Below are 27,015 nucleotides of genomic sequence, written 5' to 3'. Positions count from 1 at the left end.
AATCTATGATTTCTCAGATTTCTACTAGGATTGCACAGAATGAATCTGCAACTCAGGTTTTATAGAACTCTATGGCAGTTTGGTCCGGTACTGTTACCTCAGGGCCCCCCACTGTAGGTTCCCACAAATGTGCTCTTGCCCAGATTATGCAAGATGAGACGGATACCGATTCTGACACGGCAGACGGTGATGGGGATGTGCTGAGGGGGGCCGCATTTCTTGCAGTTGGGGTGCAGTTGATGATAGAGGCTATTAGAGATGTGTTGAATATTGCTGATACAACACCTGAGCAGGTTGAGGATGGCTTATTTCACGGACAATAAGAAAGCCTCGCTAACCTTCCCTGCGTTCAAAGAATGAAATGCTATATTTGGGAAAGCATGGGAAAACCCGGAGAAAAAATTCCAGATCCCTAGAAGGGTTCTGGTTGCTTAGCCCCTTCCCTGAGGAGGATAGGAAAAAATGTGAAAACCCACCCATAGTGGACGCGTCTGTATCCAGACTCTCAAAAAAGGTGGTTTCACCTGTTCCAGGATCTACCGCCTTAAAAGAGCCGGCTGATTGCAAAATTGACACTTCGCTCAAATCCATAAACACGGCTTCAGGGGCGATACTACGTCCCACTATTGCCTGTGCATGGATTTCCAAAGCTATGGTAAAGCGGTCAGGCACGTTACTTGAGGATTTGGATACAATGGATAAAAGTGATGTTGAATTGTTTGTACGTAACATTCAGGATTCTGCAGGATTTATGGTGGAATCCATGAAAGACCTGGGTTCCATGGCTGCAGGGATATCTTAAATGTCTGTCTCAGCTCATAGGGGACTTTAGTTGCGCCAGTGGTCTGCCGATGCGGAATCCAGGAGAGGTGTGGAGACCCTACCCTACACAGGTCAGGCTCTCTTTGGGGAAGCGTTGGATGTGTCGATTTCCACAGCTACAGCGGGTAAGTCTACTTTTCTTCCCTCAGCTGCACCTGCTATGAAGAAACCCTTTTCCTCAGCTGCATCACAGCCGTTTCGGACTGCCAAAGCAAGAAAGACCAAGCCGTCCAACACCTTCTTTCGAGGAGGTCGGACAAAATCCAAGAAACCTACTACCTACTGCTGCGGGTTCCCAGGAACAGAAACCTACTTCAAGTACTCCAAAGTCCTCAGCATGACGGTGGACAGTGCGGCCTGGAGGTGGGGGGGGGGGGGGAGGGGGGGTCGAGACTCAGGCATTTCAGTCACGTCTGGGTGTCGTCCGGCCTGGATCCCTGGGTGCAAGATATTGTGTCCCAGGGGTACAGGCTGGAATTTCAAGATCTCCCTCCCCACTGATTCTTCAAATCAGACTTGCAAGCTTTGCTGGCAGACAGGGCTATCCTAGTTGAAGCCATCCAAAAGTTGGTGGAGGCACAGGTTATTGTACCAGTTCCACCCCATATGCAAAACAAAGGTTACTATTCAAACCTTTTCGTGGTACCGAAACCAGATGGTTCGGTCAGACCCATTCTGAACTTAAAATCACTAAACCCCTTCTTGAGGTAGTTCAAGTTCAAAATGGAGTCTCTAAGGGCGGTGATATCAGATCTGAAGGAGGGGGAATTCCTGGTATCCCAGGATATCAAGGATACGTACCTCCACATTCCGATTTGGCCGCCGCATCAAGCTTATCTCCGATTCGCACTGTTGGACTGTCATTTTCAATTCCAGGCCCTACCATTCGGCCTCTCCACATTACCGAGGGTATTCACCGAGGTGATGGCAGAAATTATGGTTCTTCTCCGCAAACTGGGTGAACATAATTCCATATCTGGACGATCTGCTGATAAAGGAATCGTCCAACGAATAGCTGTTACAGTCCATTGTTCTCACGACCCATCTACTCAGGGAACATGGTTAGATCCTGAATCTTCCAAAATCACATTTGGAACCAACCAGGAGGTTGTCCTTTCTGGGGATGATCCTCGACACTGAGGTGCAGAGGTTGTTTCTACTGGTGGCGAAAGAGTTGGTGATTCAAACCATGGTCCGGGATGTCTTGAAGCCAGCCAGGATGTCTGTTCATCAGTGCATCCGCCTTCTGGGGAAGATGGTTGCCTCCAACGAGGCTCTGCAGTACGGAAGGTTTCATGCTCGATCCTTTCAACTGGATCTCTTGGACCAGTGGTCGGGATCTCACCTACACATGCACCAGAGGATACGTCTGTCTCCGAAAGCCAGGATTTTGCTCCTCTGGTGGCTACAACTACCACACCTTCTGGAGGGCCGAAGGTTCGGAGTTCAGGACTGGACCCTTCTAAACACGGATGCAAGTCTAAGAGGTTGAGGAGCAGTCGCTCAAGGGGAGACCTTCCAAGGAAAGTGGTTGAGTCAGGAGTCCCTTCTTCCGATAAACATCCTGGAGCTAAGAGCCGTATACAACGGCCTTCTTCAAGCAGCACACCTTCTACAGGATCGGGCTGTTCAGGTGCAGTTGGACAACGTGACCACAGTGGCCTACATAAACCGACAAGGCGGAACGCAGAGCAGGGCTGCAATGTCAGAGGTGACAAAAATCCTCCTCTGGGCAGAAAGGCACGCTGTAGCGATGTCAGCAATCTTCATTTCGGGAGTAAACAACAGGGAAGCGGACTTCCTCAGCTGGATTTACCGGTAGGTAATTAAAATCATATTTTCTCTTACGTCCTAGAGGATGCTGTGGTTCCATTTAGTACCATGGGGTATAGACGGGTCCTTTGGGAGCCACTGGCACTTTAAGAGTTTAACAGTGTGGGCTGGCTCCTCCCTCTATGCCCCTCCTACCAGACTCAGTTTAGAAAATATGCCCGGAGGAGCCAGCCACAGCTAGTCAAGCTACTAGGAGTTTTCTTAGTTTTATTGTTTTCTAGAGTTTGTTATTTTACAGGAAGGTTGCTGGCAACAGCCTTCCTGCTTCGTGGGACTTAGGGGGGGGGAGTAGGATCCAACTCTTGAGGTTAATGACCCCTATCTCCGCTGACAGGACACTGAGCCACTGATTGTGATGATCATTAGCCGCCCGAGGCGACCGCTCACTCCCGCAGCATGCCGCCACCCCCTAACAGAGCCAGAAGAAAGAAGAGTGGTGAATCTGACGGCGGAGTCCCGGTATGCGGGTCCCCGGCGAGAATGGCGGCACAAGTGTGGGAACGCAGCTCTGACAGGCTGCGCTCCGGAAGGCTCAGCGGCACACTGTGTATGGCGCTGTGAGGGGCGTCCAGGGCCAGTGCAATACCCTACACTGGTCAAACAAAGCTTTCAAGGTCTAACCCACTGTTTGATGCAGAAATTACCTCAGGCCAGTATAATTTCTAAGTGCGGGAAGACGCGCCATTACAGAGGGCGGAGCGTCTCCTCAGAGTGGATCCAGCACTCACCAGTGCCATTTTCTCCCTGCAGAAGCAACAGGGAGCGCTGCCCTACACATAACTCCAGCTATCCTCTGAGGTACCAGGGTTATACACAGGGGGAGTGTAAATTTATGAACTGTTTATCCTGTTAAGGTTACTCAGTCAGAGTCGGGCTGTTACCATAGTGACTGCTCACATGGCAGCTGTGTGGATGGTTTCCTTATACTCTGACTCTCTGAAGGTATTCTGGGGGGAAACTGTGCTGACGTGTGTGTGTGTGTGTGTGTGTGTGTGTGTGTGTGTGTGTGTGTGTGTGTGTCATACTTGCCTACCCTCCCGGAATGGCCGGGAGGCTCCCGAAAATCGGGTGACCCTCCCGGCCCCCCGGAGAGGTGGGCAAGCCTCCCGCTTTCCCCCTCGGCCGTCCGCAGCAAAGAACAAGCGGGCGGCCCGAGGGGGTCCGATGACGCGATTCGCGCTGAATCGCGTCATCGTAGCTCCGCCCCCCGCTATGCAGCGGCTCCTTTCTCGGCACAGCACAGCGGGGGGCAGAGTCACGATGACGCGACCCTGATGTAACGCCCCCGGACCGCCCATCCTGCTGCCGGCCACGCCCCCCATACACCTACAACGCTGCCTCCTCCCGGAGGAGGAGGCAGCGTTGTAGGTAACTATGGTGTGTGTGTGTGTGTGTGTGTGTGTGTGTGTGTGTGTGTGTGTGTGTGTGTAAACCAATTTACCATATTTAATGGACTCTGGGGCAGATGTATTAACCTGGAGAAGGCATAAGGAAGTGATAAACCAGTGATATGTGCAAGGTGATAAAGGCAGCAGCCAATCAGATTCTAACTGTTAATTTACATATTAGAGCTGATTGGCTGGTGTGTTTATCACCTTGCATTTATCACTGGTTTATCACTTCCTTATGCCTTCTCCAGGTTAATACATCTGCCCCTTTGTCCTGTACTGCAGAATGTATATCTTCTCCTGGGGAGTCTATACCATGCTCAAAACTGTACAAATTCTCAGGCTTCGGCGGCAGTTCCCCTGGGGTGGCCTCCATAAAGTGTACTTTGATTGATTTATACTGGGAAGAAGCCGCAGTTTTGGAGCAGTCTGTGGATTAAAATCCCACAGCTGTGCCTCTCGCCCCACTTGCGTACCCTAACAAGTGTACACTTACCCATATAATGCATGACATATGAGGGGGGCAACATATGTTTGAGGCTATTAGGGATGAGGAATATTATTTTTATTTATCTATAATAAATGCCTTCCCACTGTTAAGGTCGTTAAACTCCTTATTTAGGAAAACCTGAGTACACCCGGAGTTATTATCCACATCCCTAAAGAGTGTCTAAATTGTCAAGGGTTGTGTTACCTGTACCTGGTACAACCTCCATAAAGGCTGATCGCAGATTGAGACTAATCTCTAATACTGTACACTGCTGCAGGTGTGACTCGGAGACCCACTTTTGCGTACATCTCTGGGGCTGTTGTAACGTGGTCAGGCTCTTTACTTGATGATTTAGATTGTATGTGTAGAAGGGGTTCACTATGGTATGCCGGCGGACGGGCTCCCGGCGACCAGCATACCGGCGCCGGGAGCCCGACCGCCGGCTTACCGACAGTGTGGCGAGCGCAAATGTACCCCTTGCAGGCTCGCTGCGCTCGCCACGCTACGGGCACGGTGGCGCGCCACGCTATTTTATTCTCCCTCCAGGGGGGTCGTGGACCCCCACGAGGGAGAACAATTGTCGGTATGCCGGCTGTCGGGATCCCGGCGCCGGTATACTGTGCGCCGGGATCCCGTCAGTCGGCATACTGAAGACCACCGGTGTAGAAGTGAATTGTACTTGTTTCTATGTCACATACAGGATTCTACAGGCTTCACGACTAGACGCCATGAAGGGAGATTGACCTGCATATTGCAGGGACTACTGCTCTGGCAATTTTGACACGCAGGGGACGGTGGCTACACCACAGGACTGCGGATACAGAATCCGAGTAAGGTATAACAGGTCCGCCCTTCACAGGTAAGACCCTGTTGGGACGCACGGGATTATCCATGTCAACTGCGGGTAAGTCGGTATGTCTTCCTACACCTACACTGCAATCCCTTTGAACCGCAAAGTTCAAACATGATTCCACATATTTCTCCACTTCCTTTAGAGGACGTTGAGGAAATCCAGAAAACCTGCACCACCAGGTTCCCAGGAACGGATTTCAGATTCGGCCTTTTTCAAACCCTTCGGTTTGTCGGACCTCACTGCCTGGGGATCAGGCAGGTGGGAGCGAGACTAAAGAGATTCAGTAACACATCTGGGCGATATCCTGCCTAGACCCCTGGAAACAGTTGGGTTGCCCAGGGGTGCAGACTAGAATTTCTAGTATTCCCGCCTCACAGATTATTCAAATCAGGCTTCCTAGCTTCTCAGGCAGAAAGTGCACTACTGCTGGAATCTATCATAACATTTGTCAAACAAATGTCATTATTCCAGTTCCACCTAATTTACGTAACAGGGGTTACTATTCAAACTTAAGGTCATTGATTCCTTACTGGTGGGTGTTCGATTCAGGATGGAGTCTGGGAGTGGTGATCTCTGATCGAGATATAGAGGAATTCCTGGTTTCCCGGGATATCAGGGGTGTGTACTTCACATTCCAATCTGGCCGCCTCTCTAGGCCTATCTGAAGTTGCACTACAACTATGTCACTTCCAGTTCCAAACACTGAACTTGGCTTCTGCGCAGCACCGGGGGTGTTCATCAGGGCCATGGCAGCCTTTATACTCCTGCTCCACAAACCAGGAGTGGACATAATTTCATATCTGGGTGACCTTAACATCCTCCAGGGAGATGTTGTTACGTAGTGTTGCTCTCTCAAATCAACTGTCCCGGGATCTTGGGTGGATCCTGAAGCTTCCACTTTTGCATTTGAAGCCGATAGGGATGCGTTCCTTCTTGGAGATGATTCTCGACACTGTAGTGCAGAGAGTGTTGCTATAGTTGGAGAAAGCGTTGGTGATCCAATCAATGGTCCGGGATGTCTTGTTGCCAGCCCGGGTATCGGTTCATCTGTGCATTCGCCTTCTGGTGAAGATGGTTGCCTCCTAAGAGGCTCGACAGTACGGAAGATTCCTTGCACGGTCTTTCAACTGGATCTCCTGGTCTTATGGTCAGGATCTCATCTTCACATGCACCAGCGGATATGCCTGTCGCCGAAAGCCGGAATTTCACTCCTCTGGTGGCAGCTAATTTCTCACCTACTCGAGGGGGTGCAGGTTCGGGATTCAGAATTGGATTCTTCTAACCACGGATGCAAGTCTCAGAGGTTGGGAAGCAGTCGCTCAGGGGGAAAATTTCCAAGGAAACCGGTCAGTTCAGGAATCTCTTCTTCCAATAAACATTCTGGATCTGAAGGCCGTGTACAACGACCTTCTACAAGCGGCACATCTTCTGCGAGATCAAGCCGTTCAGGTTCAGTCGGACAACGTCACAGCGGTGTCCTACATAAACAGGCAGGGCGGAACGAAGAGCAGGGCTGCAATGTCAGAGGTAACAATAATCCTTTGTGCAGAGTGGCATGGGCGGGGCGCTGTCAGTGATCTTCATTCCGGGAGGGACAACTGGGAAGCAGACTTCCTCAACAGACACGATCTCCTTCCAGGAGAATGGGACCTCCACCCGGAGGTATTCGTAGAGGTGACAAGCCGATAGAGTGTATCTCAAGTAGACATGATGGCCTCTCGCCTCAACAAGAAGCTTCGGAGGTACTGTTCCAGGTCGAGAGACCCACAGTCAGTGGCGGTAGACGCACCGGTAACTTCATGGATGTTCCAGTCGGTGTGTGTGTTCCCTCATATTCCACTCATCACAAGGATTCTCCAACTTATGGTTAGAACAAGAGTTCAGGGGATCCTCATTGCTCCGGACGGGCCAAGAAGGGCTTCGTACACGAATCTTCTGTGATTTCTACTGGAGGATCAGTGGCCTCTTCCTTTTCGCGAGAACCTTCTACAACAGGGGCAGTTCGCCTATCAAGACTTACTTCGGCTATGTTTGGCGGCAGGGAGGTTAAACGCCAGATCTTAGCTCGGAAGGGCATTCCGAAAAAGGTAATTCCTACAATGATTCAGGCTAGGAAAGGAGTAACGTCAAAACATTACCATCGGATTTGGAAAAAGTATGGGTCTTGGTGTGAATCCAAGAAGTTTCCTACGGTGGAGTTTCAACTAGGACGGTTTTCTCCTCTCTCTGCAAGCTGGTGTGGATGTGGGCCTACGCTTGTGCTCTATAAAGTCCAGATTTCGGCCTTATCCATTTTCTTCCAGAAACTATTGGCTGCTCTCCCTGAGGTTCAGACTTTTTTGAAAGGGGTTCTGCACATCCAGCCACCCTTTGTGCCTCCTACTGCACCTTGGGATCTTAATGTGGTGCTGCAGTACCTACAGTCGGATTAGTTTGAGCTTTTACAGGAGGTGGACGTCAAGTTTCTAACTTGGAAGATGGCATTGGCATCTGATCGCCGTGTGTCGAAATTTGGTGCATTGTCATGCAAGAGCCCCTATTTGTTTTTCCATGAAGCTAGCGCTGAGCTCAGAACACGTCAGCAATTTCTTTCAAAGGTTGTGTCAGTTTTTCATATCAACAACCTATTATGATGCCAGTGGCTACTAACTCCTCAGTTACCTCACAGTCCTTGGAGGTTGTGAGGGCTTTGGAAAATTTCAGTTACAAGGACTTCTCGTCACAGGTAGTCGGACGCTCTGTTTGTCCTGGATGATCCCAACATGGTTGCGTGTCCTGTTTCTAAGCAGACATTGGCTCGCTGGATCAGGTTTCCTATCCAGCATGATTATTCTACGACAGGCCTGCCGTGTCCAAGATCTGTTAAAGCCCACTCTACTCGTACAGTGGGTTGTTTCTGGGCAGCTGCCCGGGGTGTCTCGGCTTTACAGCTTTGCCGACCAGTTGCTTGGTCGGGGTCGAACACATTTGCTGAAGTTCTACAAGTTCGAAATTTTGGCATCTGAGGACCTAAAGATTGGTCAATCTGTTCTGCAGGATCCTCAGCACTCTCCCTCCCGTACTGGGAGCTTTGGTACATCCCCCATGGTACTAAATGGAACCCCAGCATCCTCTAGGACGTAAGAGAAAATAGGATTTTAATTACCTACCGGTAAATCCTTTTCTCGTAGTCCGTAGAGGATGCTGGGCGCCCACCCAATGCTTCGTTTTCCTGCATTGCTACTTGGTTAAGTATTGGTTCAGCTGTTGCAATTCCTCTTCCATGCATGGTTGGCATGGTTTCTTCAGGTTACATGCTGTTTGGCATGGTTGCTTCCTGTTTCATGCTAGATAACATGATTTCTTCGTGTTGCATGATGGTTGGCATGATTTCTTCATGTTTCATCCTGGTTAACATGATTTCTTCATGTTGACTGCTGGTTAACATGATTTCTTCATGTTACCTGCTGGTTGACATGGTTTCTTCATGTTTCATGCGGTTTTGCATGATTTCTTCATGGTGCATGCTGGTTGTCATGGTTTCTCCATGTTGCATGCTGGTCGGCATGGTTTTTTCATTTCGGTGTGAGCTGGTGTGACTTTCACCACTATCTGTATTTCCTTCTCACAAAGTATGTCCGTCTCCTCGGGCACAGTTTCTAGACTGAGTTTGGTAGGAGGGGCATAGAGGTAGGAGCCAGCCCACACTGTTAAACTCTTAAAGTGCCAGTGGCTCCCAAAGGACCCGTCTATACCCCATGGTACTAAATGGAACCCCAGCATCCTCTACGGACTACGAGAAAAGGATTTACCGGTAGCTATTTTTACACACTTTCCCATTTGCTTCTGAAGGCAGAAAATTTTGGGAAGAACCCCCGGCTGTGGACGTTTCAGTCTCGCGCCTATCCAAGAAGGCGGTGTTGCCGGCCCCGGGCTCCTTCACCATGGGGATAGGAAGATAGAGACTACACTAAAATCTATTTACACAGCAGCAGGTATGTTTCAAAGACCGGTCATAGCAGGTTACTGGATGACTCATGCCATTCATACTTGGATTACTCCGATTCAGGAGGGCCTCTCAGGGGATATGCCCCTGGTCACTACAGTGACTCTCCTGAAACACATTCAGGACACTGCTCGTGTCCTGTGTGACTCTCTCAAGGAGATGGGCAATATTAATGCTAGGACCACTGCTATGGCAGTGTCGCGCAGGGCTTTGTTGTTGCGTCAATGGATAGCGGACGCAGAATCTAAGCGCAGTGTCGAGTCTCTTCCCTTTTCGTGGGAATGGCTCTTTGGGGTAGAATTGGATACGTGGATTTCTAAAGTTACTTCGGGAAAATCCACGTTTCTCCCCTCTGGGGCCTCGCCAGCTAGGCGTTCATACCTGGGGCCGTCTACTCAGTCCTTTTGGTCTAACAGGTTTAGATCTAGGGCCAGAGGTGCCTCCAACGTAGGTAGAGGCACCAGAGGTAAGACAAGAAAAACCAGCGATCGCCAGTTCTTAGGAGAGCACCGGTACAGCTTCCACTAAGGCCTCAGCATGACGGTGCCCACCCACCCCGAGGGGATCTCGAGGTGAGAGCTTGGCTGCGTCACTTCAGCCGCATCTGGGAAAATTCCTGCCAGGATACCTGGGTCAAGGACCTAATTTCTCAGGGCTAGAAGCTGGAGTTCGACAGTGCTCCTCCCCAGCGATTTTTCAAATCATGCTTACCAGCTTTGGAGGATACGCGTGTTATGCTGCAACATGCCAGTCTAAAGTTGGTCCAATCCCAAGTCATTCTTCCGGTGCCGCTGCAACAACAGGGAAGGGGTTACTACTCCAACCTGTTCGTGGTATAGAAACCGGATGGTTCGGTAAGAACCATTTTGAATCTGAAATCCTTGGACCCTTATCTAAAGGTTTTCAAGTTCAAGATGGAATCTTTGCGAGCAGTGATTGTTGGCCTTGAAGAATGGCAGTTCCTGGTCTCCCTGGATATCAGAGATGCCTATCTCCATATCCCGATTTGGCCACCTCATCAGGCTAACCTGAGATTTGCCCTGCTGAACGATCACTACCAGTTCCAGGTGCTAACCTTTGGCCTGCCCACAGCTCCGAGTGTGTTCACGAAGGTGATGGCGGAGATGATGTTCCAACTCACGATCGAGGGGGTCAATGTTGTCCCTTACCTGGACAATATCCTGATAAAAGCAAGATCCAGGTAGCTTTTATTTCTCTCTCTCTCTCTCTCTCTCTCTCTCTCTCTCTCTCTCTCTCTCTCTCTCTATATATATATATATATATATATATATATATATATATATATATATATATATATATATATATATACACCACACTATCCAGCTTCTGTCACCTGGAGCCAACTCAGAGGCTCCTGTTCCTGGGAATGTTACTGGATACTGTGGCCGAAAAAGTGTTCCTCCCAGAGGACAAGGTGAGAATACTTCAGGAGATGGTCCTCATGGTTCTCCGGCCTACTTGGGTATCCATACATCTTTGCATAAGATTGTTGGGGAAAATGGTTGCCTCGTACGAGGCGATCCAGTATGGAAGGTTCCATGCCAGGACTTTTCAATTGGATCTCCTGATCAAGTGGTCCGGATCACATCTTCAGATGCACCAGATAATTCGGCTGTCACCTCTGGCCAGGATTTCTCTCCTGTGGTGGCTACAGTCCTCCAACCTACTGGAAGGCCGAAGTGTCGGGATTTAGAATTGGATTCTCCTCACGACTTATGCGAGCCTGAGAGGATGGGGAGCTGTCACCCAGGGGACTTAGTTCCAGGGCAGGTGGTCAGCCCACAAAGCCCTCCTTCCGATCAACATTCTGGAACTTCGGGCGATCTATAATGCTCTGCTTCAGGCCTATCCTCTGCTCAGGGATCACGCGATCCAGTTACAGTCTTACAACTCCACAGCAATGGCATACATCAATCTACAAGGAGGGACAAAAAGCAGGGCCTGCATGCGGGAGGTGTCAAAGATACTCCTCTGGGCGGAAAGAAATGCAAGAGCAATGTTCACAATCTTCATTCCGGGGGTAGACAATTGGGAAGTGGACTTCCTGAGTCGTCACCATCTCCACCTGGGAGATTGGGGGCTTCACCATCAGATGTTTCAGCAGATCATCGACCGATGGGGCTGCCCACAGACATGATGGATTCTCGACTCAACAAGAAGCTTCGTTACAATTGCTGATGAACCAGGGACCCTCAGGCAAGGGCAGTAGATGCACTGACGTCGCCTTGGCCTTACCGGCTGGTCTACCTGTTTCCTCCGATTCCATTGGTCCCACGGGTGCTCAAGCACATCAGGAATCAAGAGGTCCAGGCAATTCTGATTGCCCCGGATTGGCCTCGGAGTGCTTGGTACGCGGATCTTCTGGACATGTCCGTTGGAGACCCCTGGCCTCTGCCACTGAGAAGAGATTTTCTCAAGGACCGTTCATCTACCAGGGCTTACAGCTGCTTCGTTTGATGGCATGGAGGTTGAGCGGAACGTCCTAGTTCACAAGGGCCTTTCCAAAAAGGTTATTGCTTCCATGGTGCAGGACAGGAAACCTGTGACATCAAAACACTATCATCCTATCTGGAGGAGATATGTCTCTTGGTGCGGAGTTTGACTTGGGATGGTTCCTCCATTTCCTGCAGGCTGGTGTGGATAAGGGCTTGCGTCTGGGTACCATTAAGGTCCAGATTCCAGCTCTCTTCATTTTTTCCCAGAAGAAATTGGCAGTATTGCCAGAAGTTCAGACCTTCTTGCAATGGGACCTTCACATTCAACCTCCTTTTGTGCCGCCCACGGCACCCTGGGTCTTGAATGTAGTGTTGAAATTTCTACAGTCCTCTTGGTATGAACCTCTGTCGACGGTATAAGACAAGTACCTCACGTGAAAGACGGTGATGTTATTGGCCCTGGCTTCTGCTAGGCGTGTCTCAGAATTGAGGGCCTTATCGTGTAAAGCTCCTATTCGGTCTTTTATGAGGACAGAGCGGAGCTCAGGACTAGGCAGCAGTTCCAGCTGAAGGTCGTCTCTGCGTTCCACTTGAATCAGCCTATTGTGGTTCCGTCAAGTTCTGGCTCTTCTGCTCCTACGGAGGCACTGGATGCTGTGCGAGCCTTGAAGATCTATGTAAAGAGAACGGCTCAGATCAGGAAGATGCGCAGAAAAAGGGTTGCCCTGCTTCTAAGCAGTCCATTGCTCGTTAGCTTAGGCTTACTATCCAACAGGCCTATGTGTCGGCAGCCTTACCTGTTCCTAAGTCTCTGAAGGCCCACTCTACAAGGTCGGTGGGCTCTTCGTGGGCGGCTGCCCATGGAGTCTCGGCCTTGCAACTATGCCGAGCTGCTACCTGGACGGGTAGCAGCTTTTGTGAAGTTTTACAGGTTTGATACCCTGACCAAAGAGGATTCCCAGTTTGGACAGGCGGTGCTGCAGCAGTCTCCGCACGTTCCCGTCCGTTCTGGAAGCTTTGGGACATCCCCATCGTACTAGATTCCCCAAGTATACCTTATGGATGCTAGAGAAAATAGGATTTTAATTGTCTACCGGTAAATCCTTTTTTCGTAGGCCATAAGGGATATGCCCGCCTCAGTGCGTTGACTTTCTGCAGGTTCTCTTTTATATGGTTACCTGTTCAGCTGTTGCTGTTTGGTTACCAGCCGTTGCTGGTTGTTTTATGTTAGTGATGTGCTGGTGTGTACATCTCACCACTACTTGTTGTTATGTTCCTTCTCTCAAGTATGTCCTTTCTCCTTCGGGCACTGTTTTACCTATTAATTCCTGTGGGAGTGGGCATAGAGGGGGAGGAGCCAACACACCCAGTTGAAAAAATTTAAAGTGCACCGGCTCCTTTGGACCTCGTCTACACCCATCGTTCTAGATTCCCCCAATATCCCTTATGGACTACGAGAAAAGGATTTACCGGTAGGTAATTAAAATCCTAATTTTTTTTACATTATTGTAGGTGTTTCTTACCTTACAGACTTGATTTGGTGGGCTGGCACCATCACAAGTAAGTAACAAGTTTAATTATTCTTTATAAATAATATCCATAATCCGATTTATCATTTCATTTTATCATGCACCTATTTGTCCCAGTGTAAATGATAGAGTTGATATATCTGGCAAAAGAGTGAAGAGGCCAAGGTTACATCTCTGGATCTCTTGTAAAACGCATAATGGGGGCGATTTAATTGTTTGAAAAGTCGGTTGAATGTCTGTTTTTTTCTGTCTATTAGATAGGAAAAAACAGACACCCAACTGACTTTTCAAACATTTGAATCTCCCCCTTTATGTGTTGTATACCAGGCAGTGTAAACAGCTGATTGCTATAGTGTTGTTATTATCCTTTATTTGTAAAGCACTTTTTACTGCCCAAACAAACTTACAATCTCTTTGGTGGCAATAGGACCAGAATACACGTAAACATGGGCAATGAGAGATTGTGAGCCAGACATTTTAGCAAGTGAGTAGCAGACAGAATGTGATTGGTTAGCCATGAGAAACCATCCCACAGTTCTCCACTCTTCCAGATGACTACCTGGATAGTAGCCGTTAACACTGGGCATACACATTTTTAGTTTAACCATAGGGTTCCGGATATGCCAGATATGTTAAGAATAATCAGACATCAGAGTTTACACTTGTGAATGGAAACCACATACTCCATAGTCCTATACACAAAATATGTACATTGGCCCTCATTCCGAGTCGTTCGCTCGGAAATAATCTTTGCATCGCAGCGTTTTTCTGCTTAGTACGCATGCGCAATGTTCGCACTGCGACTGCGCCAAGCAATTTTGCTATGAAGATAGTATTTTTACTCACGGCTTTTTCTTCGCTCCGGCGATCGTAGTGTGATTGACAGGAAATGGGTGTTACTGGGCGGAAACACGGCGTTTTATAGGCGTGTGGATAAAAACGCTACCGTTTCCGGAAAAAACGCGGGAGTGGCTGGAGAAACGGGGGAGTGTCTGGGCGAACGCTGGGTGTGTTTGTGACGTCAAACCAGGAACGACAAGCACTGAACTGATCGCAGATGCCGAGTAAGTCTGAAGCTACTCTGAAACTGCTAAGTAGTTTGTAATCGCAATATTGCGAATACATCGTTCGCAATTTTAAGAAGCTAGGATTCACTCCCAGTAGGCGGCGGCTTAGCGTGTGTAACTCTGCTAAAATCGCCTTGCGAGCGAACAACTCGGAATGAGGGCCTTTGTTTGATTGAACTTTGAGGACTTCATGAATATTTTTCTTTATTCTACAAAAATCTAAGTAGCTTTTATTAAATGATATTGTGCAAACTTGGTGTTTGCAAATCAAAGTGTATAAGTAATATATTATTTTTATGTAAGGCTCTGGTTTTATATAGGTTGTGTCGGCCATACTTTGGTTTTAATCTAAAACTAAATATTTATGTAGCACAACTGTGACTGAAATGCAATGTGATATTTTGACTTTTTCTTAGTGGCTTTGGGGCAGATTGGAAATTTCCTAGCATATAATGCTGCTCCAGCTGTACTTGTGACTCCCTTGGGAGCTCTGGGCATTCCTTTTGGGTAGGTGGTTTACAAAATATTTATTTTACGTTATTGTATAAACTAAAAATTAATCTACACTTTTTACCAATTGATAATAAAACATGACTTATTAATGCGTCTGGCAGGCAAGGACTGTCACTGTTAGAAATGAAAACATTGTGGTCAGAGGGGGTGATTCAGGGTTGATCATAGCTGTGCTAAATGTACCACAGCTACGATCAGGAACACAGACGTGCGGGGGGACGCCCAGCACAGAGCTAGCCCACCCCGCATGTCAGTCCCTGACAAAAGCATTGCACAGCGGCGATGCTTTTGTACTTCAGGAGTAGCTCCTTAGGAAGCTACTCGTCGCTGCCGTGGCGGCCTGCCCCCGACACAGTCCAGCCACGCCTGTTTTGGCCGCACTGCGCCCCTTAAATGGCGGCTAAACACCGCCGTCCTGCCCAGCGACCGCGTCTCCCTGTCTATCAGGCAGAGGCGATCGCTAGCTAAAGACAGCACTGATCAGGTCTGAATTAGCCCCAATAACCATTGCCGAGAAGAAGATGATCACTTTTGTGTCCAGATCATGTGAGGCCTATGTGTTGGTATAACAATCTACATCGCTAATGTTGGCAAATGGCCTAAAATTCAAAAAAGTCATGTTGCTCAAAAATACATAATGGTAATCTGATTTACCACTTTTAAGTTTATTAGGATATTTTATATTGCAACGGAAAGTCCTATGATCTGTTTGAGAACAGAAGTAGGCACGTTAGTGCAGTTATCACATATTCTCCACAAATCTGTGCGGAACATACATGTTAGCCGAGCTCCTTCAGTCTTAAGATACAAGAGTATGCTAAAGCCATTATCAGCGCCATATTACTACGCTAACCCTTAGGCCAGTGGTTCCCAAACTGTGTGCCTAGGCACCCTGGGGTGCCTCAGAACACTTGCAGGGGTGCCTTGGATTGGTGGTCCAGGACCAATCAAAATTATTTCTGGTCAATGTGATAGGCAAAACCAGTACTGGTGGCTGCCAATCATAAAATATGTGGACAAACAGAAGCAAATCTTGTTCCTCACCACATAATGGAACCTAAAGATGACATATAAACACAATCTTTGATTTAATATTTATTACAACATTTCTCGCTAAGAAATTTTTGGCCTAGGGGTGCCATGAATGAGCTGCTGATTCTCTAGGGTGCCATGATTCCAAAAAGTTTGGGAACCACTGCCTTAGGCATATAAATACAAACTCATGGCACTGTGCAATAATAGATGCATAAAGTACTTACAGAAAAAAAAAGTTTTTGTGGGCTTCTCAGCATTTTCTGGCTTGGGAATAGCCCCTGCAATATGTTGTGTATACCAGCAACCCCTGATGCTGCTTGGAAAGTTCTTGAGGAGATTTAGAACACTTTTTTACGAGAACAAATGTAGGTGTTGCTCATAACACCAAATCAGATTCTAGCCGTCATTTATCTAGTACAGTCTATAAAATGATAGCTGGAATCTCATTGGTTGCTGTGCATGACACCTCCACCTGTGCTCTTTAGAAGTTTTGATAAAACCTCCCCCTAGAAAAGAATAACAGGTATAGCAATGAAATTAGATTTAAATGATCGCACCACTCCTGTGGTGCAGCCCTTATGATAAAAATGGGCCCTTCACCAGTCCAATACAGAAGACCAAATACAAAAAATATACCATAAATGGCACAAACACACAAAAAAAATCCTTATAAGTAAAAGTATCCAATGTGCAGTATAGTTCCTTCAAAGGCTTTGATGCACTCCAATGCTTGCTGGTGTATATCAAACCCACACTTTCAGTATCTTTCAATATCTCAAACAGAAGGAAAGTCACAGTGCAATACAACCAAGGTAAAAAAGGGACAAAATGTATTCAAATTCCGCTCATGATAAAAAACAAATAGAAAGCATGTAGAAAACCACTAGAGTGGATGGGGCATCATCACAGCAGTTACCCTCCCAAGATGTAATTAGGAATGGGCGTTCCGGAACTCCTCAGACACTAGGTAATCAAGCAGCGAGGACGGGCCCCGATTAGTCAGTCACCATGCTTAAGCTTTAGTCTTATGTTTGTGTTTTTAATGTGTTGAGAGTAATAAAAATGAACCCTCAGACTTCGGGTAACAGTAAAGATCTTAATACAATTTCCAATTTGCCACGATAACTCGATCGCGACTAATGTTATGGCACCTACTTCCCCAAAAAATCTGCTTATCGCATACTGTGTGCTTCCGTTTTTCGCACCTATCCTATTCCAAAATGGCTCAAACGGGATTTGCATGATAATTCTAGCCGGCAAAAGCAGTAATAAGTATAGGAGAAAATGGGGAAATTTGCCTGTCCCCCTCAAAAAGCCAAACTAAAATAGGAAAACATAATAGAAGTCTATTAGTGGCCATAAAATAACTATTTGGTGTAATCAATTAGGTCAAATGGCTGTTACGGTATATGCATTTTTTTTTTAAAATGGGAAAAAAATAAGAGCTTTTTTCAGCAAAATAAGTGGTCTAATTAAATTTGGGGCACATAAAAATTGGTATAAGTATATATTTGGGTCATTTTAGGGGACTTTAAAATAAAAAGTGGAAAAAGACCGATTACGCCCACCTGCAAGTCTAAAAACACATGTCCCACTCATAGCGCACCCCAATTTACCTGTCCCATACCTTGTACCCCAAATTACATCACTTTTTCATTTATTTTTTTTAACCCAAAAATGACAAAATAATGAATGAATTAATTAATTAAAACTTCTAAGTGTCTAATTAGTCATTCAGGGGGGTGTCCAAGGGGTTCTGAACCAAACCCCGTCATAGGGATCCCAACTGCATCTGTCCATCCCCCAAGATCCTTGGATTTAGTAAAGGAGCCATGCCTCATCTTGGCCAACTCCCCTCGACAAAAGGAGCAGCCTACCATCAGCTACATAAAGCAGACAAGAGATTCTGAACAAATAACAAAGAGAGACAGAGCTTGTATAACAGTTATATGAATTGCTATGTAGTTGTTGTTGTTGTTATTATTAGACCAATAGAAAACGACGACTATGCAGTCCGGATATTTTTTAATAAAATAGAATTTGAATATATTGAATGAAACACAGTATACAAAAACCATACTGTACACAATTAAAAAATATATGTGGCAGCCATACACAAACCAGTGGTGGATAGGCATGAGATAAATATCCCCTCCTATTGTAGCCTCTAAAGGTGCATACACACTGGGCGTTTTTTCCCAGCGAGTATGCACAGCGATGACGTGAATATCGCTGGGCGGAAAATCGCTCAGTGCATACACATTGAGCGATTTTCACCCCGGCCCAGCGATGATCACGGGGGTGACCCACTTTCCACAGTAGGAGACTATGGAAAGTGGTTCACTCTGCATGTAAAACAAGTCGATGGACGGCGGCGGCCAGCGATGATGCGGGAGCGTGCATCTGCGCTCACCCCCCGCCTATACACACTAGGAGATTTTGAGCTCAAAGTAGCGCAAAATGCCAAAAGTTAGCTACTATGAGCTCAAAATCGCCCAGTGTGTATGGGCCTTAAGTTAGCAGCAGTAATTGCCATGTCTGTCCTACTGTATTTGCAAGTCTGCTGTAATAGTTACTTTGAATTCACACACAAACCAAGTATAACGTGTGCTATAATGCTCTTTGACAGACTGCAGCTCAGCTCAAAGTTGCACAAAGGCAACTTGAAAATAGAAATGCAGTTAGATTAAAATCCTGTTTTATTCATTTTGTCTGGCTGTTGTTCTGTCAATAAAAATAATATACTTTGTTATTATATGTCTATTATAATGTACTTTCTCTAATGTCCTAGTGGATGCTGGGGACTCCGTAAGGACCATGGGGAATAGACGGGCTCCGCAGGAGACAGGGCACTTTAAGAAAGAATTTGGATACTGGTGTGCTCTGGCTCCTCCCTCTATGTCCCTCCTCCAGACCTCAGTTTGAATCTGTGCCCGGACGAGCTGGGTGCTACTTAGTGAGCTCTCCTGAGTTTGCTAAAAAGAAAGTATTTTGTTAGGTTTTTTATTTTCAGAGAGATCTGCTGGCAACAGACTCTCTGCTACGTGGGACTGAGGGGAGTGAAGCAGCCCTACTCACTGAAGATAGGTCCTGCTTCTTAGGCTACTGGACACCATTAGCTCCAGAGGTATCGTACACAGGATCGCACCCTTGGTCGTCCGATCCCGGAGGCGCGCCGCCATCCCCCTCGCAGAGCCGGAAGACAGAAGCTGGTGACAGAAGCAAGAAGACTTCGAAATCGGCGGCAGAAGACTCCAGTCTTCATATGAGGTAGCGCACAGCACTGCAGCTGTGCGCCATTGCTCCCACACTAAACCCACATACTCCGGTCACTGTAGGGTGCAGGGGGGGGCGCCCTGGGCAGCAATTAGAGACCACTTGGCAAAAGTGGGCATATATACAGTTGGGCACTGTATATAAGCATGGGCCCCCGCCACATTTTTACACAGAAACGCGGGACAGAAGCCCGCCGCTGAGGGGGCGGGGCTTCTTCCTCAGCACTCACCAGCGCCATTTTCTCTCCACATCTCCGCTGAGAGGAAGCTCCCCAGGCTCTCCCCTGCAGAATCACGGAAGAAGAGGGTAAAAAGAGAGGGGGGGGCACATAAATTTGGCGCAAAAACAGTATATATAGCAGCTACTGGGTTAACACTAAGTTACTGTGTGATTCCTGGGACATATAGCGCTGGGGTGTGTGCAGGCATACTCTCCCTCTGTCTCTCCAAAAGGCCTTGTGGGGGAACTGTCTTCAAATAGAGCATCCCCTGTGTGTGTGGTGTGTCGGTACGCTTGTGTCGGCATGTTTGACGAGGAAGGCTATGTGGAAACAGAGCGGGAACAAATGAATGTGGGGTCGCCGCCGACACCCGATTGGATGGATATGTGGAAGGTTTTAAATGATAATGTTACTTCCTTGCATAAAAGGTTGGATAAAGCTGAAGCCTTGGGACAGCCGGGGTCTCGGACCATGCCTGATCCTATGTCGCAGAGGCCGTCAGGGTCTCAGAAGCGCCCACTATCCCAAATTGTTGACACAGATATCGACACGGATTCTGACTCCAGGGTCGATGGTGATGATGCAAAGTTACAGCCTAAAATGGCTAAAGCCATCCGTTACATGATTATAGCAATGAAAGATGTGTTGTACATCACAGAGGAAACCCCAGTCCCTGACAAGAGGGTTTATATGTATGGGGAAAAAAGGCAAGAGGTGACCTTTCCCCCTTCACATGAGTTAAATAAGTTATGTGAAAAGGCTTGGGAATCTCCAGATAGAAAACTGCAGATTTCCAAACGGATGCTTATGGCGTATCCTTTCCCGCCAACGGACAGGTTGCGCTGGGAATCCTCCCCTAGGGTAGACAAAGCTTTAACACGCTTATCCAAGAGGGTAGCCCTGCCGTCACAGGATACGGCCACCCTAAAAGATGCTGCGGATAGAAAGCAGGAGGGTATCCTGAAGTCCATTTATACACATTCAGGTACCTTACTAAGGCCGGCGATTGCGTAGGCCTGGATGTGTAGTGCTGTAGCAGCATGGACAGATACCTTATCTGAGGAACTTGATACCTTGGACAAGGATACTATATTACTAACCCTGGGGCATATAAAAGACGCGGTCCTATATATGAGAGATGCTCAAAGAGACATTAGCCTACTGGGCTCTAGAATAAATGCAATGTCGATTTCTGCCAGAAGGGTCCTGTGGACTCGGCAATGGACAGGCGATGCCGACTCAAAAAGGCACATGGAGGTTTTACCTTACAAGGGTGATGAATTGTTTGGGGACGATCTCTCGGACCTGGTCTCCACAGCTACGGCTGGAAAGTCAAATTTTTTGCCATATGTTCCCTCACAACCTAAGAAAGCACCGTATTACCAAATGCAGTCCTTTCGATCACAAAAAGGCAAGAACGTCCGAGGTGCGTCCTTTCTTGCCAGAGGCAGGGGTAGAGGAAAGAAGCTGCACAATACAGCTAGTTCCCAGGAACAGAAGTCCTCCCCGGCTTCCACTAAATCCACCGCATGACGCTGGGGCTCCACAGGCGGAGCTAGGCCCGGTGGGGGCGCGTCTCCGAAATTTCAGCCACAAGTGGGTTCACTCCCAGGTGGATCCCTGGGCTATAGAGATTGTGTCTCAGGGATACAAGCTGGAATTCGAAGAGATGCCCCCTCACCGTTACCTCAAATCGGCCCTGCCAGCTTCCCCCTTAGAGAGGGAAATAGTGTTAGCTGAAATTCACAAATTGTATCTTCAGCAGGTGGTGGAAAAGGTTCCCCTCCTTCAACAGGTTACTATTCGACCATGTTTGTGGTACCGAAACCGGACGGTTCGGTCAGACCCATATTGAATTTAAAATCCCTGAACATATACCTGAAAAGGTTCAAGTTCAAGATGGAATCGCTCAGAGCGTTCATCGCAAGCCTGGAGGAGGGGGATTTTATGGTGTCTCTGGACATAAAGGATGCTTACCTTCATGTCCCCATTTATCCACATCATCAGGAGTACCTCAGATTTTTGGTACAGGATTGTCATTACCAATTCCAGACGTTGCCGTTTGGTCTCTCCACGGCACCGAGAATATTTACCAAGGTAATGGCGGAAATGATGGTGCTCCTGCGACGGCAAGGAGTCACAATTATCCCATACTTGGACGATCTCCTCATAAAGGCGAGGTCCAGAGAGCAGTTGCTGATCAGCGTGGCACGCTCTTGGGAAGTGTTACAACAGCACGGCTGGATTCTGAATATTCCAAAGTCGCAGTTGATTCCTACGACTCGTCTGCCCTTCCTGGGCATGATTCTGGACACAGGCCAGAAGAGGGTTTATCTCCCAATGGAGAAGGCTCAGGAGCTCATGACACTGGTCAGAGACCTATCAAAACCAAAACAGGTGTCGATGCATCACTGCACACGAGTCCTGGGAAAGATGGTGGCATCATACGAGGCCATTCCCTTCGGCAGGTTCCATGCGAGGACCTTTCAATGGGATCTGTTGGACAAGTGGTCCGGATCACATCTTCAAATGCATCGGCTGATCACCCTATCCCCCAGGGCCAGGGTGTCTCTCCTGTGGTGGTTGCAGAGTGCTCACCTTCTCGAGGGCCGCAGATTCGGCATTCAGGACTGGGTCCTGGTGACCACGGACGCAAGCCTCCGAGGGTGGGGAGCAGTCACACAGGGAAGAAATTTCCAAGGTCTGTGGTCAAGTCAGGAGACTTGCCTTCACATCAACATCCTGGAACTAAGGGCAATATACAACGCCCTACGTCAAGCGGAGACCCTGCTTCGCGACCGACCGGTGCTGATTCAGTCAGACAACATCACCGCAGTGGCTCATGTAAACCGCCAAGGCGGCACAAGGAGGAGGGTGGCGATGGCGGAAGCCACCAGAATTCTTCGCTGGGCAGAGAAACACGTAAGCGCACTGTCAGCAGTGTTCATTCCGGGAGTGGACAACTGGGAAGCAGACTTCCTCGGCAGGCACGACCTCCACCCGGGAGAGTGGGGACTTCATCAAGAAGTCTTCACGCAGATTGCAAGTCAGTGGGAACTGCCACAAGTAGACATGATGGCATCCCGCCTCAACAAAAAGCTACAGAGGTATTGCGCCAGGTCAAGAGACCCTCAGGCAATAGCTGTAGACGCACTAGTGACACCGTGGGTGTTCCAGTCGGTCTATGTATTTCCTCCCCTTCCTCTCATACCCAAGGTGCTGAGAATCATAAGAAGAAGAGGAGTGAGAACAATACTCATTGTTCCGGATTGGCCAAGAAGGACTTGGTATCCAGAGCTGCAAGAAATGCTCACAGAGGACCCATGGCCTCTGCCTCTAAGACAGGACTTGTTGCAACAGGGGCCCTGTCTGTTCCAAGACTTACCGCGGCTGCGTTTGACGGCATGGCGGTTTAACGCCGGATCCTAGCAGAAAAAGGCATTCCGGATGAGGTTATTCCTACGCTGATAAAGGCTAGGAAGGACGTGACGGCTAAACATTATCACCGTATATGGCGAAAATATGTTGCTTGGTGTGAGGCCAGGAATGCCCCTACAGAGGAATTCCAGCTGGTCCGTTTCCTTCACTTCCTACAGTCGGGAGTGACTTTGGGCCTAAAATTGGGTTCCATTAAGGTCCAGATTTCGGCCCTATCCATTTTCTTCCAAAAAGAACTGGCTTCTCTTCCTGAAGTTCAGACGTTTGTAAAGGGAGTGCTGCATATTCAGCCCCCTTTTGTGCCTCCAGTGGCATCTTGGGATCTTAACGTGGTGTTGGTTTTCCTGAAGTCACACTGGTTTGAGCCACTTAAAACCGTGGAGTTAAAATTTCTCACGTGGTAGGTGGTCATGCTATTAGCCTTGGCTTCAGCTAGGCATGTATCAAAGATAAAAAGGTAGATCCAAAGTGCGCAATAAATGTTACAGTGGGCAGCCGTCACACAGAAAAAGGGAACACCATATCCCTATGGTACAATGCAAACAAAAAAGTTTATGTGTGCATAGGCGCCTTTGTAACAAAGATGAGAGAGTAGTGTAAAAACAATTTTATTGACACAATATAAACATGAAAGCATAGACGGGGTCACAGAATGAACATATATATTGCACTAGTCCCAAAAAAGATTTCTCACCCTCTATATGAATTTGCGGTGGGCAGATGGCTTTCTCAGCAAAAAAGCGATCAATTCCCAGTGTGGTTCAGATGGCACCACCGCAAAAAGCTTTTGTCTTTAGAAGGCTGAGTAGGGAATCCAGTCAGTGCATTCACAATAGGGTATCCATATCGTCCAACCTAGGCGTGTGTCAGAATTAGCGGCTTTGTCACATAAAAGCCCCTTTCTGGTTTTCCATATGGACAGGGCGGAATTGCGGACCCGTCCGCAATTTCTGCCAAAAATTGGTTTTATCTTTTCATATGAACCAACCTATTGTGGTGCCTGTGGCTACTCGTGACTTGGAGGATTCCGAGTTACTAGATGTGGTCAGGGCTTTGAAGGTTTATGTAGCCAGGACGGCTAGAGTCAGGAAAACTGAGTCACTGTTTATCCTGTATGCACCCAACAAGCTGGGTGCCCCTGCTTCAAAGCAAACTATTGCTCGCTGGATCTGTAACACGATTCAGCAGGCTCATTCTGCGGCTGGATTGCCGCTGCCAAAATCAGTAAAAGCCCATTCCACAAGGAAGGTGGGCTCTTCTTGGGCGGCTGCCCGAGGGGTCTCGGCATTACAGCTTTGCCAAGCAGCTACCTGGTCGGGTTCAAACACTTTTGCAAAGTTCTACAAGTTTGATACCCTGGCTGAGGAGGACCTTGTGTTTGCTCATTCGGTGCTGCAGAGTCATCCGCACTCTCCCGCCCGTTTGGGAGCTTTGGTATAATCCCCATGGTCCTTACGGAGTTCCCAGCATCCACTAGGACGTTAGAGAAAATAAGATTTTACTTACCGGTAAATCTATTTCTCGTAGTCCGTAGTGGATGCTGGGCGCCCGTCCCAAGTGCGGACTTTTTCTGCAATGCTTGTATATAGTTATTGGTTACATAAGGGTTATGTTATAGTTGCATCAGGGTTGATCTGATGCTCTATTGTTGTTCATACTGTTAACTGGGTAAGTTTATCACAAGTTATAAGGTGTGATTGGTGTGGCTGGTATGAGTCTTACCCTGGATTCCAAAATCCTTTCCTTGTACTGTCAGCTCTTCCGGGCACAGTTTCTTTAACTGAGGTCTGGAGGAGGGACATAGAGGGAGGAGCCAGAGCACACCAGTATCCAAATTCTTTCTTAAAGTGCCCTGTCTCCTGCGGAGCCCGTCTATTCCCCATGGTCCTTATGGAGTCCCCAGCATCCACTACGGACTACGAGAAATAGATTTACCGGTAAGTAAAATCTTATTATTTCATTAAGATTTGATTAACGATATAGGTATGATAAATTTCTTGACTTGCCATCTGTCTCCCTAGTAAAGCCAATTTATTATGATCAACCTTTATAATATAGCACACAGATTTCATGTAACACTTCACAGCAGATGTAATCACTCAGATCAGTCACTGAGGAAGTGTCTTAACTGTTCATTATACACAGACAGACACATGGTTTCACTTAGAAGCTGATGTTTGGAGGACTGTGCAAGGAAACCATAGCGCTAAGAGTAAACTCAGGCAAACACATGGAGAATATACAAACTCCACATCAATAGTGCCCGAAAATAAAACCCACAGCTTCAGTGCTAATAATCTCAAACACCATGCCACCCTGCTGCTCATATATCCCATCACAAAACCCTTTCTGCTCTCACTACTAAGGCCAACCACTATATATTCACTGAGTATTAGGAATATTGGGGCAGATGTATTAACCTGGAGAAGGCATAAGGAAGTGATAAACCAGTGTATGTGCAAGGTGATAAACGCACCAGTGACCTTGCACATATCACTGGTTTATGACTTTCTTATGCTGCCTCCAGGCTTAATACATCTGCCCCATTATTGGGTGACATAAGTATAGTCTCCGGATACAGTTCAGTGTATAACCTATATTTATTTACATTGGTCATAAACATTTTATTGAAAATCATGTACACATAAAATCCATTATGTCATTTGGTCATAAACTCTTATTAACATGCATTTGAAAATAACTCATCTCACTTATTTGTGAAAGATTGATGTTCTGTATTCTCTTGTTTTACATGTGAAAGGTCTGTCTTAGCTTCGTATCTACTGAAAGAAAGGCTCAACTTCCTAGGAAAACTTGGATGTCTACTAAGCTGCGTGGGCTCTATTATTCTGATTATCCATTCCCCGAAGTCTGAAAATATAACATCTCGAGCAGAGTTTGAAGAGAAACTTTCCAACCCAGGTACTACAGTATCTAGGATTTTCATCATCAGGGAATGATAGGAGAGGAGCTGTGCATAAGCTTAAACATCTCTGCAAGTATAGATAGGTGGGAGTATGCAGCTGTTTTAAACAGTCCAATTATATAGTGATAAGTATAGCTAATTTGGTTGTTTATGGACACAATATAGCCATTTGTGGCTATATTGGGTGATATTCTGGACTAGCAGAAAATATGGCACTTGATTTCCAACGTTTGATAATGTGTACCAAGTCCCACAAATTTAGCCTCATGGGGAATGGGGAGCACAGAACAGCTAAAATGGTGACATTTAGTTGCATGCCTCTGCAGCCAGAGTCATACGATTGCTTGGTCTGAGCATTGGGCCCATCCCCATATTCTTGCAGCATTAGTTCTGTTACCTTTTTTTTCAGTTGAGAGAAGTAGTTGGATGTGCTAACACTGGTGAAGCAAATCTGTGATGCCTCTGAGTATTTGGGGGACTCCACCATCGATGTGAGACTCACTGGGGCTAGAGTTTCAGACTTGGCAGTCTCTGCGCAGCGTGCACTCTGGATTTATACTTAGCAGGCAAATGCTGAGTCCACGAGTACTCTGGAGTTCTTTCCATAATCTGGGTGGTCCTACCCAGTCCAAAACTGTATAATGCCTCGGGCTACAGACCCTAGACACGATGCTCAATGGTTTTGCTCCTTTCATCCATACATAAAGGTGAGCAGAAAGACTTCCAAGGGCCCATCCCCATGGAGAGCTGCAGAGCAGTGAGCAGGTATGGACAGCCAGGCAGCAAGCTCCCAAGCCTCGGAGAAGCAGACAGCGTGACAGGAAGAATACCCATATTCTTCTTGGATCAGTGGTTCAGTTCCACTACAGATGCCTGAGTGAGAGGCATTGTTTCCACAGGATTAGTTACTCCTTAACCACTTAATATTTAGTTACTCCTTAACACTTAATATTTTTTTCCAAAAACCTCTCAGAAATTGTCTTTATGATTGTATTATGTTAAGAACATTTATGTAAAGTATGTGTAATACAATTTTATAAAAAAAAAAAAAAAAAGCCATTTAAAAAACAAACAAACATACAATACAAACATCGATGGTCGAAACATCACAGCTTCAGTTCCCCGGTGCTTGATCCTCTCTGCAGCCTCGGGGGGCTGCACATGGAGGGTGAGGCCTGCTTTTT

General features: G+C 47.3%; 1 protein-coding gene across 4 annotated transcripts in view; it reads left to right on the top strand.

Annotated features, from left to right (window-relative positions):
• NIPA1 (NIPA magnesium transporter 1) overlaps positions 1 to 27,015 on the top strand; it is a 68,982-nt gene that overhangs the window by 27,152 nt on the left and 14,815 nt on the right. For 3 of the 4 annotated variants that reach the window (XR_010219250.1, XM_063953285.1, XM_063953287.1), the window contains exons 2-4: positions 13,340 to 13,387; positions 14,840 to 14,930; positions 25,667 to 25,827. Coding sequence is in view for 3 of the 4 variants with exons in the window: in XM_063953285.1 (XP_063809355.1) it covers positions 13,340 to 13,387; positions 14,840 to 14,930; positions 25,667 to 25,827 (300 nt within the window). In the remaining variant the exon portion in view is untranslated. The remainder of the gene's footprint in view (positions 1 to 13,339; positions 13,388 to 14,839; positions 14,931 to 25,666; positions 25,828 to 27,015) is intronic. The other variant, XM_063953286.1, reaches the window with a different exon arrangement.

This window comes from Pseudophryne corroboree, chromosome 2 (assembly GCF_028390025.1).
Source record: "Pseudophryne corroboree isolate aPseCor3 chromosome 2, aPseCor3.hap2, whole genome shotgun sequence".
NCBI classification, from domain to species: Eukaryota; Metazoa; Chordata; class Amphibia; order Anura; family Myobatrachidae; genus Pseudophryne; species Pseudophryne corroboree.
The sequence above is the reverse complement of the archived record's forward strand: the minus strand, read 5'-3'. Positions and strand labels throughout refer to the sequence as shown.